Source organism: Apostichopus japonicus, chromosome 12, assembly GCF_037975245.1.
Source record: "Apostichopus japonicus isolate 1M-3 chromosome 12, ASM3797524v1, whole genome shotgun sequence".
NCBI classification, from domain to species: domain Eukaryota; kingdom Metazoa; phylum Echinodermata; class Holothuroidea; order Aspidochirotida; family Stichopodidae; genus Apostichopus; species Apostichopus japonicus.
The window spans coordinates 6,158,444-6,171,652 of record NC_092572.1 but is presented as its reverse complement, the minus strand read 5'-3'; the positions used below and the strand labels follow the sequence as shown (position 1 = coordinate 6,171,652).

Sequence of the window (13,209 nt, the reverse complement as noted above, 5' to 3'; positions counted from 1 at the left end):
TCTTTTCTATAGGCAGGCTTGACCGTCATGTCTAGTAATTAAAGGCCTTAAAACTATGTATCACAAATTTTCCTGGAAAGTAACATTTCTAAAGAATCCCTAATGGTAAACTTATAATGATCATTAGTCATTAGAATTGAGTGAATCAACGAATATGAAATACTGTGATTTGTATAAATTTATACAAATTTTGTTTATTGTTCAGTGCTCATGTTTACTATTCAGTTGGCCTATATTTAAGATTAACAGGAAAAATGAATTGGGTGAGTGTATATTAAAAAAAAATAAGGGTAGTATCCATTTTGTAAAAGGATATCATCCAAGTTAGTAAATTTAATATATATAAGATATTCAAATATATCTAGATCCTCTGGACATTTTGTGTATTTTATTTTTTTCCCCCACAGGTTATCAAGAATACATCATTCGTATCGTCCCTGCTGAGGGCAATGAACATCTGATTGGTCGAACGGTGGGATTCCTCTGCGAGACAAATTACAGTGTTGCGGAAGAAAGACCATCCTGGTTCGATAATCAAGGCCAACCAATCAGAATTGGAAGTGAGTCAATGGGCTAACACATAGATATCACTGTCGATGCGATGTGGCTTCCTAGTACCCCCTTTTAATTGAGGGTGTTGTCATATATATTCTAATGCTCATTATCTGTGCTGTTAACAGTTCAATGAATTAATGTAAGGCAGTATGTAGAAAGGAAAAGCTGCAGCAGCTGCATGATCCTGCTCAGCTAGGAGAATCAATGTCATTCACTTATTTATATCTCCAGCCAATCTTTTTATTTAGTATTTTTATTTTTTTGATCATGGAGAATGTTTTGAAAGTAATTGTGGTGCATTTTTGTGACCAGCATTGGCTCTTTGTTTGTGACGTTTGTTTCAGATGCTACTGAGAGGGTGTACGCATATGAAGTGTCTGCCAATGCTACCTGGTTGATTGTGAAGACTCTACATGAGGACGATGAGGGCCACTACAGATGTGTGGCTGGTAGCTTCCTTAGCATAGATATGATGCTTTATATACACGGTGAGTATATATGTATGATGCTTTATATACACGGCGAGTATATATGTATGATGCTTTATGTACACGGCGAGTATAGATATGATGCTTTATATACACGGCGAGTATAGATATGATGCTTTATATACACGGCGAGTATAGATATGATGCTGTATGTACACGGCGAGTATAGATATGATGCTGTATGTACACGGCGAGTATAGATATGATGCTGTATGTACACGGCGAGTATAGATATGATGCTTTATGTACACGGCGAGTATAGATATGATGCTTTATATACACGGCGAGTATAGATATGATGCTGTATATACACGGCGAGTATAGATATGATGCTGTATATACACGGCGAGTATAGATATGATGCTGTATATACACGTTGAGTATAGATATGATGCTTTATATACAGGGTGAGTATAGATATGATGCTTTATATACACGGCGAGTCAATTCACTAGAATTGACTAGGATTCCCTCTTGTCTTGTGATTAATACCCTAAGTACTTCATTACTGTTGTCTTCCTTAGCATAGATATGATGCTTTATATACACTGTGAGTCAATCCAAAATCATGGTAACACTAGGATTCCCTCTTGTCTTGTGATTAATACCCTAACTACTTAATTACTGTTGTCTTCCTTACAGCACCGAGTTGTGACCACGAATGCCTCAATGGTGGATCCTGCGTCTTTGGTGTCTGCATGTGTCAGAGAGGCTTTGTAGGACATTTCTGTGAAGAGCCTGGTGAGTTCTATCTATGCTGTGAAGAGTATGACTTATAATTATATACCTAATTACCAAAATGGTGTCTGGTGCACTTAACTGGCACAGTCAGTTAGACTGGCACAGTCAGTTAAAATGACACAGTCAGTTAGACCGTCACAGTCAGTAAGACAGGCACAGTCAGTCAGACCGGCACAGTCAGTCAGACCGGCACAGTCAGTCAGACCGGCACAGTCAGTTAGACCGGCACAGTCAGTTAGACCGGCACAGTCAGTTAGACCTGCAGAGTCAGTCAGAACCTGCACAGTCAGTCAGACCAACACACTTGGTTAGACCGGCACAGTCAGTTAGACCGACACACTTGGTTAGACCGGCACACTTGGTTAGACCGGCACAGTCAGTTAGACCTGCAGAGTCAGTCAGAACCTGCAGAGTCAGTCAGACCAACACACTTGGTTAGACCGGCACAGTCAGTTAGACCGACACACTTGGTTAGACCGGCACACTTGGTTAGACCGGCACAGTCAGTTAGACCGGCACAGTCAGTTAGACCGACACACTTGGTTAGACCGGCACAATTGGTTAGACCGGCACAGTCAGTTAGACCGGCACAGTCAGTTCGACCAGCACAGTCAGTTAGACAGGTACAGTCAGTCAGACCGGCACAATCAGTTAGAACGGCACAGTCAGTTAGACAGGTACAGTCAGTCAGAAAGGCACAGTCAGTTAGACCGGCACAGTCAGTTAGACCGGCACAGTCAGTTAGACAGGTTCAGTCAGTCAGACCGGCACAATCAGTTAGAATGGCACAGTCAGTTAGACAGGTACAGTCAGTCAGACCGGCACAATCAGTTAGACCGGCACAGTCAGTTAGACAGGTACAGTCAGTAAGACCGGCACAGTCAGTTAGACCGGCACAGTCAGTTAGACAGGTACAGTCAGTCAGACCGGCACAATCAGTTAGAACGGCACAGTCAGTTAGACAGGTACAGTCAGTCAGAAAGGCACAGTCAGTTAGACCGGCACAGTCAGTTAGACAGGTTCAGTCAGTCAGACCGGCACAATCAGTTAGACTGCATAGCTAGTTAGACTGCATAGCCAGCCAACCATACCAGAAATTGGAGGTATACAGCATAACTATTTTTAAATTTGAGTATTATATCACAGTCAGTTTTCCATCATTGATTTACGCATGGGTTTGCAATAACTGCGTTGATGTTTTTGAGCAGGGTTGAATAGGGATTGGGGGGGGGGGTGTACACCCTTTTAACCTCCTGGATCTGTTCCTGACTGTGGAGGTCTAGTGGAGTCTGATTGTACCAAGTAAAAAAGAGACACAATGTCATCATTTTGACTGCAATAAATCGTTCTGTGTTTGTTATCATTCAACATGTGTTTATCATTGCTTAGGATCCTATTGTGCCAGACCATGTGAAAATGATGGATTCTGTGTGGACGGTGAGTGCCAGTGTAGGCGTGGATTCACGGGAAGCTACTGCCAAATTAAAAGTGAGTATACTTGATGGTGTAGTGCCTATGGTTTAGATGATGTCCCATGTCTTACTTGTAAGGATATGCAATAAAATACAAGTTAGAACAAATTCTGTTTGAATTGAAATGTAAGTTTCATTTCCCATTGAATGATCACTGTAAATAAGAGACATTCCCTACTGTAAAACATAACTAACATAACAATGACCATCTGTTTGCACACTCCTGGCAATATCAATTATTTTGATAACATTCTTCACATCATACTTTTGCAAAACATGATTGCAAAGAAAATATCCTCCTAAAAATCATTCATGAAAATAAAAATAGAATAATGTTGAAAAATAACAGTGGAGGGAACAATGAGGGAAGTGATTAATTGATTTTATTTTTCACATTTTGATACATTTTATGTTGCTTCTACGTCTTCCCTTTCAGTCGGACCTCAATTTTCAATTCGTATATCTGTTCCTGATCAACCTCTCACCATCGGTAGCCAGCTAACCATGTTCTGTGAAGTGGTTGGGTGGTATGCAGGAGCATCCTTACCTTCAGTACAGTGGGTCTATCCTGCCCAAGATCTATTCGACAATATTGTAGGTAAGACGAGTGTGGCCATCTTCCGTTATACTGAGATTTATCAGTAGCATTGTGAGTCTTTCATGATTCATGAGTGTTTCATGTTTCATGAGTGTTTCATGAGTCTATCAGTTCAGTTGAGTTTACTATGTAGTAACCACTTCAGGTCACTTTGACTTTAATTACTCCTGGTCAGTCTCTGTCACTTCTACTCACTTATGTTTGTGGCTGCTAGTCACTTCAGTGTGACCTCTTGCCAAATGATGTTTTTGTTGTTGTATGATTGCTGCACAAACGTTATAGTTTACTAGAAGATCTATGTTAATCCAGATTACTAGTCTTACGTGATACTATTTTGAGTGTATCCTCTCCTCTGCATTTGTCATTGTTAGGCGCAGCTAATGTCCCAGTCATACAGCTTGTGAGTCCTACCGTGTCAAGGTTGTCCATTGAGAAATTTACACAGGATCTGGCCGGAACATACAACTGCACGGTAGATGGGCACTATGCTGGTATTGTACTAAGTAAGTATGTATGTAGGTATATATGTACTCATTTAAATCTTGGATCATGTATGGAATTGTACGTATTAAGTATGTGTGTATGTATGTATATATTTATATGTACTCATTAAGTATTAGATTATGTATGGTATTGAACTTAGTAAGCATATATATATATCAGGGATGTGCCCAGGATTTCCTGTGTGCCATGTATACTGATCGCCGTCCTGTGGGAGGGGTCTAAGGGGGAGGAGGTGTCCCCTCCCCTTCGATATTGGAAGATGCTCAGATGCCAAATGCTGGCACTTGTGTAGCTACATACACTAGTTTTGCTAACAATTTACATTTTTTTTTTTTTTGGTGAAATATATTGTTAGGAATGTCGGGATGTTAGATGAAAATAGTGCTGGGCGGGATTCATGATTTTTAAGACAGTGCTGGGCGGTAATTTTTAGTGCTGGGCTGGGCAGTGCCACCCAGCATATCCCTGTATATATATATATATATATATATATATATATATATATATATATGTACTCATTTAAATCTTGGTTTATGTATGGTGCACAATCTTGGATTTGAACCAATTTGAGCTTCATTTGGCATCATGTTCTGTTTTATTTTTCTCTCTTCATTTTGAGTTAAAAATTAATTATCTTTTTACTTTATCTTCTGTCTTTTTACATATATAACTATAATATCTTCTTGTTTAATTACTTGTTTTAATTAATTCTTCGATCTTTCATTATATTTACGTTCATCCCTGAACTGATCCATTCGTCTCGCAGTACCAGTATGTGATCCTGCTTGTATGAACAGTGGTTACTGCATCGAAGGGGAGTGTGTTTGTACTGCTGGTTTTACCGGAGATCACTGTGAAGTGCCCTTACCTGGAGGTTAGGGCCATGAATATTCATAAATAGATCATAATAAGTGCCAATACACCAAATGAAAAACCATGTGCGAAGTACCTTCATAGCATTATGTCATTCCAAGTCCATCATTAAAGATGACAATAAAAAAAAAATTAAAAAAAAAAAAAAAAAAAAAAAAAATCTGAAACCTAAATTTATGTCCATAATAATGCCGACAATAATTCATTCCTAGTGTTTGCTACTGGCATATGAAAGCAAGTAATAATGGTATAAAATAAAATTGGTAAGAAATCTCCCCCCCCCCCTTACCTCTTTCTGTATTTAACTTGTATACTTAAATTATGTGTTAGTCATTCCCCCCTATCCCCCATCTCTCCCATACCTCTTTCTGTATATAACTCATATAATAAATTAAATTACGTGATAGTCATGCCCCCCTCCCCCTCCCCCTCCCCCTCCCCCTCCCCCTCCCCCTCCCCCTCCCCCTCCCCCTCCCCCTCCCCCTCCCCCTCCCATTTATTTACAACTATAATCTGATTCCTTTTTATGTAGAGGGTGATTGCATGTTTGACTGTGCTAACGGGGGAACCTGTATTGACGGTTACTGCATATGCCTACCTGGATACGGAGGCAAATACTGCGGAATCGAACGTAAGAAAAGTCTGGCAAAGTTTAATAGTTCTTGTTCTGAAAATGCTTACATTTATACATTATTACTTTTTTGGTCAGAAATGTTGTCCTTAGCTCTGCTAGTGTTGAAGGCCATTGTATTTTACTCCCTTCAGCTTTTCTGTTGATAATTTTAATATGATTATATAATTTTTATGACATTATTTTGTCCCAGGAAGGAGAAATTTGAAAAAAGTTTGAGAACTATGGTTATCCCATGCTTGAACTTCAACAAGCAGTTGACTGCCAAAGTGGAAAAATTTGACCTCAGTTATGGCTTTAAATTGCCTACTTATATACTCCTTAATGTCTGTAAATATTTTCCCTTCCCTGTACCACTTTCCAGATTGGGTAGAATGGAACTGTGCTATGATTCCTGGTTATATTGTATATATATATATGTATATGTTGTGTATTGGGGATCCTTGCATTATTTTTAGGGAGTACATTTACTCGTGTGAGCAAGCTGTAGAAGCCTCCTGTGTAGTTTACATTTTTGAGTATCTCCATCATTCAGAATTATTTGTATTAGCAAAAGTAAAATATCCTAAGTTTCGGTTGTAAGAATAATAGGTAATTGATTGACTGATTAATGTGAATTAAAATAAACAACATGCCTGTCAGAAAAGTCAATACCTTGAATACGATTCTAGCCAATTATATACAAATTCAAATTCAACTACAATTAAATTAACATATTTCTTTTAAATCACCTGCTGCAGCTCCGTCTATTATGTGTCCCTTTCCTTGTGAAAATTTTGGCACATGTGACACAGACAGTGGTATTTGCCTTTGTGCTGAAGGTTATGAAGGACTCAACTGCCAAAGCAGATGTGAGTAGTTTTCAGACTTGCTTTTGGAACCCAGGCCTTGTGGACAATTTATTAACACATTTTCTCGTGCCAACCGCCCTCAACTCCAGAAGTGTACCACCAAACTAGAGGAATATGATCACCCAGAATTCTACCTAGCCTCTATCTCTAGCTAGGACTTGTGCCATAATCTGGTCATTTTTGTTACTGTGACTTGTGTATTGCACAAGTCTGTTTCAGAACTGAAAGGTTTTGTGGTTTTCACAAGGCACTGCTCGCACTATAAAAGTATTTTCTCAGATTCAGAATTCTACCTAGCCTCTATCTCTAGCTAGGACTTGTGCCATAATCTGGTCATATTTGTTACTGTGACTTGTGTATTGCACAAGTCTGTTTCAGAACTGTGAAAGGTTTTGTGGTTTTCACAAGGCACTGCTTGCACTATAAATGTATTTTCTCAGAATTTTATATGTGAGTCTGTTCCTGCCTTTAACCCTCTGGGATTGGTCACATCCTGTTTGCCCCCAGTCAGGGGTGTTTTCATGATGTGTTTTAGCTTGGTCTATGGTATCGTTTCTTGGTTTCATTCTTTGTACTGCTGAACTGCTGAGTCGGTACTTTTAGGATTTAAAAACTGAGTCGAGATGTGGCATGCAAATTCTCAATCTTAAAAGGCCTTGGCCGAATGTGTAGTTCATGTTTTACATTTTATCTTTCTCGGTTTCGGGAGAGCGGTATCGTATATAATTTGAGGACACACAAATTAGGAATTTTTTTTTGGGGGGGGGGGTATGTATATTGCTATTTTCTTAAATTTGTTTTTAGCCATCATTTCTTGTCAAGTCTTTTGCCATAATAACAAACTTATGTAAAGACATATATGTGTATATTGCTATCAATATTTACAATGTATTCTGAAAAAAACCAGAAGATGCAAAAAGCCAAACCAAGTAGAAGAGCAAACTAAAAAAGGAAAAAGATAGCTAGCAAATGCAATATTGTTGATACGTTTTGTTTTTCACACTCTGCAGCTTGCCTTCAGGAATGTCAGAATGGAGGGTACTGTGACGATGGTGTCTGTCAATGTATCAATGGTTTCAGAGGACCATTCTGCCAAATCCCAGGTATTGACCAACCTTCTTGTACATTTTAATTCAGAGGAACCACCAAACAGACTTTTTTAAAATACTGGAATACATTATTTCATCTCTTTGTTATCCTATAGCACCCTGGTAATCAAGCCGTTACCCTCGGTGACCCCAATTTTTTATCTCCATCATCTTGACCACCCTCAGGGAAAGAGTCTGCATATCGGAGGCTGATTTTAATATTTTGAAGTAATCTATCGTCAAGATTGCTAAATATATCAACCGTTTTTTTTTTCTTACAAAAGTTTCCCCAATCTGTAAAGTTGGACGGTGCGGGACCCCCAGTTTGAATACCAGGGTTGTAGCATAAATAGAGGTATATATCAGAGGTAACATCCATGGTGTCAATATCATGTAGTATCCAAAATTATGTTTAAAATGTCACGTATATACAAGTTTATCACGTTATGAATTTTGTAATATAAACCGCCTTAAAGTCTTGGACACTGCAGACCTTCTATAAGACCAAACGAAGGTAACTGAAGACGGGTGAGAAAAGGGGTACGTGAATAAATATATGCCAAGTAGAATCAGTAGCCATGGTCACCACTGACCAAGGAACCTCCTAACACACATAAATGGACAAGTATGCAGGAGACTGTGCTTATGTGACAGCAAATACCTCTAGTCTGCAAGTAACTGGCAAGGTTTCATTTGAAAATCCTCCATTAAGTAAGACTGCCGTTCATTTTACTCCACTGCCCACTTCTTCACCTTTCAAGGTGATTAGTCTGGAACGTGGGTATAATGTATTGTAAATTGTATTTTAGTTGAATAATGCAATAAATAACTAATAAAATGCTCAGCTTTACTTTGTTACATTTTCCTAGAATCCAATAAACACTCAAGTCGGTGAATATGTCAATCCTTTTGCCTTCTTGTTATATGTTTGCATCTTGCAAAAGTTAATATTAATATTCATTAATTTGATTAGTATTCATGTATTCAAAGTGATGAATATTCATGTTTGACAGAATGCCTTGTGCCTTGCCTGAATGGAGGTGAATGTGCAGAGGGTGAGTGTTTCTGCCTAGATGGATTCGAAGGTGACTCGTGTGAAATTCAAAGTAAGTTACCTTTTTCCTCATTTCTCATTTAAATTTTACCATTTTCCATAGTTACTACTGCCGTAGTTGCTTTTTCCATAGTTACTATAATTCTTAAGGCTGTCTCAACATTCCAGATGAAACAGATTTAAGTATGGATACTCAACAAGTAGTCAACACCACTTGTGAGTAAAGGGCTTGCACAAGACTTCTTACTATTGCCAGATAAGTAATTGCAATACCTAAAAAATGTATTCAATAAATCAATGGTTGTTAATTAAGGACATCTAAAAAAAAGAAATTTGTTCTGATAGGCACAAGTAACTATAGTTTACAAATTTAAGCAAAATTTTACCAAAATCTGAATTTTATATTTATAACAGGATTGTTTAGTTGTTTTTTGCACAAATTTTCCAGCCATGTTGTATTCAAAAAGATTTATTACACATTTTTCTATTCTTCTGCAATCCCATCCTATGTTTGGTTTGTTCTGCTTCATTCTGTTCTATTCTAGTCTGTTCGGGTCTCATTTTGTTGTCAATCAATTCAAATTTCACTTCCACATAATCATTGACATAATTTTTACTGTTGGACTTAAGTCTAGACATGGTTATGTCTGGTGAATTCATGTTATCATTCCATAGTTGCAAGATTGATTATTACCGGTGAAGAAGGACACTTTGCAGTGGGATCCACCATCTCGTTCCTGTGCACCGTGTACGGCCGAGTCGGTGCTCAACCTGTCTGGAGGACACCGAGTGGTGACATCATTAGAGCACCAGTTGCAACAAGAGGTTGTTACTTCTAATATTTGTTATTTGCAATTGCAGCAATATATATATATATATATATATATATGTGTATATATATATATGAATACATTATATTTATGTTCCTCCCAGTGGTATAAAAGAAGAAGAAAATATAATTATAAATTTCAAATTAGACTATTAAAACTAATGTTGCATTCTCCTATTCCTACATGTAGACCTTGCTAAGTGTATTGTGTTATAATCCAGGATGTTTACTGACTGCAGTTTGCCCACAATGTTTAATTTTTTACTTAAGGTTGGTGCAACAATCACAAGTTACCAGAAGGGAGTATAATTGTGTCAAAAAGAAAAGAAAACAGGAATGCAATAACAAAGAAATAAGGATGTAATTATTAATCCTCTTTCAATATGAAATTAATTGTGAATCGTTTGTTTGTTTTCTTTACTTTGGTCACATTAGTGTATGTTTACACTGTCATCAAGAAATCCAAAATTAACCACCGATTAGACAAATCTACTGAATATTCCATCTTCTCTGGTCTAGTCATTCCTTCTTGATATTTGAATGTGAACAACGCAGAGTCTCAGACTATTCCTTCATACCATGCCTCAGGATATTAACAAAGAAATATAGGAGCAAAAAATGATAATACACTAATCTACGATTTAAAAAAAAAAAGAAGACAAACTGCAACTATTTTTTTATATTTTCTTCATGAATTTTGTTAATATTCAGGTGACCTGCAAATCCGACTGAATCGTTACAGCGAGATTCTGGGCCAGGGCATCACCAGATTGGTCGTCGAGGAACTGTCCTATCGGGACGAGGGAAATTACAGCTGCCAGAGTGACCATCTACAGGAGATCCTAACTATCCAGATAGAGATTTACCAAGAAAGTAAGTTACACTAATATTAACATTAAAAGGTGTGAAAACTCGCGCAAAAAGAAACGTGTAATGCCGGTAATCTGACCTAGTTTCGAGTGAGGTGTAACAGAACTGTTATACACCACCATCTATCCCAGATATTACACACACGCAGCTTGCTACCATCGGTAATTAGACACTAGTGTACAAGTCAGTACAAGCAGCTGCGGTCAATACCCACAGCACAGTGTACAAACAATACAGTGATGGACATCTGGGGTCTAGCTAAAGATAACAAGGTATCACATTTCATTACTTACTGTCTGCATTTTGTAGCCACACGAACAAAAAGTCACTTGCAAGCAACGGAAAGTTGACTTTTTCAGATGGCCGCACACGGTTTGGGGCGAGCCGTCAATGCCTTTAAAGGTATCATGTGATACAGTTCTTTACTGCAAATTCAGTTCATTATCCCATACAAGAGTCCATATTTTAGGTTGATTCTTTCTGCTTTCATGAAGAGAATATCAGAAGCAGAGAACTGGTTACAAATTTGATTGTTACAAATAAAGAGCAGGCTTAGAAATTGAGAAATTCACCTTATTTTTTTGGGGGTTCATAGATTCTGTGTGTATATCCATCTTTTCAGCAGGGCTCATCTGAACTGTCTTTCGTCATCAACAGTTAAACGTATTTCTTGTTAATTCCCATTGCACTTACAGTCACCAGCTCCAGTGAACCTTATTACTATGAGCACTCTACTACCACACCTAGCCCAGCAGTCATGCCTACTACAACCTTGGGAATCGACATCTTAGATAATACACAGTCTCCTGATACCACACCCGGCTTTCAATTTTGTGAATTACTCAACAGCACAATTTGCAACGACGTCTTGCCGTACAACCTGACGTACTTTCCCAACGCCCTGACGAACTACGCCAACGCCACGGAGTTGATCGCTGCCGTCATCAACCACCAGCTGGCTGGCTGTAGTAACACAGCCACCCTGACCATGTGTTACTTTCTGTACCCACCTTGTCCCGCAGTGGAGTTGAACGTCTGTAGACAAGACTGCCTGCAAGCCCTGGATGGCTGTCAGGAGTTCATGCGAGCCCTGCGCGACTTTTTCAACTGGAAAGATATCAACATTCTGAGGGAGACATGTCTCAGTATGCCAGAGGAAGGCTGCATTCGGCTGCCGGAACCTCCGAGCGAATCAAACGGTAAAGAGACAATACAAGACAATGGGGAACGAGAGGAACGGAAGAAAAAAAAAATCAAGTTGGTGATCGAAAAGAAAATAAAATATAAAAAAAAGAAGGAATTTCAGAAAGAAGAACAAAAATCAAGTTGGTGATCAAAAAGAAGAAATGAAAAGAAAAGAATAAAAAAGGAATTTCAGAAAGAATAACAAAATCAAGCTGGTCATCAGAAGAAAGAAAAATAAAATAAAATAAAAAAAAGAAGGAATTTCAGAAAGAAGAACAAAACTTGATCAAAGGAAAAGTCAAAGATTATTAAAATGGATAATTTTCTTTTCACAGTTTCTTTATAGATTGCCATTCTGTAATCGGTAGTGTAATGGTTCAAACCCTGATTGAGCCAACTACTTCCTTAACTAAGAAGAGAGTGACCCTTAACTATTTAACGATAGATAGTAATTATATTGTTTTATTCATTTCCAGGCTTTCTGAGCCCAAAACTACATGACAACTTTTATCCATTATACCATCATTCCAAGCTCATTGAGCTCTTCAACCAACCCCTTTACAGTTACTTTCCCATTATTATCTTAAATTGAAGAACCCAAGTAAAAAATAAACAAAAAGGAAGTAAAAGTAGTTTCTTTGTTCTTTTAAGGGTGACATACAGAATCAGCATAGTTTTGTGGATTAGTGGATACTGGCCTTGAAATAATCAAATGGATGAAAAGGATTTTTTCTTTGACATTATATATTTTTCTTCAATTTTTAGCTTGTCAGTCTGAAGATGATTGTCCGACCTACAGTTTCTGCAACGAGAGATCAGAGTGCGAATGTCTCCCTCCATATACCGGTCAAAACTGCGACACCATTTTCCGTAAGTTGCAATACTCGCTCGGTCTCAAAAAAAGTAAATTTTCTGGTTTTAGGAGTGGTTTAATTTCCCTCTTTGTTTTTCTCTTTGGTTTTGAATGGCGCATAATGTATAAGTAAACATTTACAATAATTTTTCGATATATAATTTCTGTCCTTTAATGCAGCTGATGTTGATGTCACCATAACACCAGAGTTTGGCGGCCTGCCTCAGCTGGGACTCAACGTGACCCTCATATGTGTAACCAATGTCATTGAACCACCGACGTACCCTACCTGGGTTGGGCCAGACTCTCAGAGGATTTATGGGCAGGGAGTAGGTAGGTTAAAGAATTTAAGGAACGTTCATGCTTAGAGAATGGTTGAATGAACTGTATATAAATATACATAAGGTATGTATCGATGTTAGAACTAAGAACTATGTTGTCCAATCAGTAGATATGCCAAACAATAGAAGGATAAAGCATCATGTGTGTGATTTGAATGAGTATCACAGAGTTGTGAAATAGCTCTGAAGATCATTAATTCCTTAACAAATATTTTTCTCCAAAATAAGACCTTCAGCTAATATATAGGTTACCAAGTTGTTTATTATGTTGTATGT

At 38.0% G+C, this 13,209-nt stretch overlaps 1 protein-coding gene across 9 annotated transcripts in view; it reads left to right on the top strand.

The window, feature by feature from the left end:
* Positions 1 to 13,209, top strand: part of LOC139977877 (uncharacterized) — a 221,559-nt gene that overhangs the window by 75,133 nt on the left and 133,217 nt on the right. For all 9 annotated transcript variants that reach the window (XM_071987580.1, XM_071987579.1, XM_071987576.1 and 6 more), the window contains 16 exons: positions 408 to 560; positions 900 to 1,043; positions 1,686 to 1,784; positions 3,174 to 3,272; positions 3,693 to 3,854; positions 4,226 to 4,357; positions 5,125 to 5,232; positions 5,764 to 5,862; positions 6,603 to 6,713; positions 7,724 to 7,816; positions 8,815 to 8,907; positions 9,531 to 9,680; positions 10,396 to 10,557; positions 11,250 to 11,753; positions 12,505 to 12,609; positions 12,773 to 12,925. In XM_071987580.1, the coding sequence (XP_071843681.1) occupies positions 408 to 560; positions 900 to 1,043; positions 1,686 to 1,784; positions 3,174 to 3,272; positions 3,693 to 3,854; positions 4,226 to 4,357; positions 5,125 to 5,232; positions 5,764 to 5,862; positions 6,603 to 6,713; positions 7,724 to 7,816; positions 8,815 to 8,907; positions 9,531 to 9,680; positions 10,396 to 10,557; positions 11,250 to 11,753; positions 12,505 to 12,609; positions 12,773 to 12,925 (2,367 nt within the window). The remainder of the gene's footprint in view (positions 1 to 407; positions 561 to 899; positions 1,044 to 1,685; positions 1,785 to 3,173; positions 3,273 to 3,692; positions 3,855 to 4,225; positions 4,358 to 5,124; positions 5,233 to 5,763; positions 5,863 to 6,602; positions 6,714 to 7,723; positions 7,817 to 8,814; positions 8,908 to 9,530; positions 9,681 to 10,395; positions 10,558 to 11,249; positions 11,754 to 12,504; positions 12,610 to 12,772; positions 12,926 to 13,209) is intronic.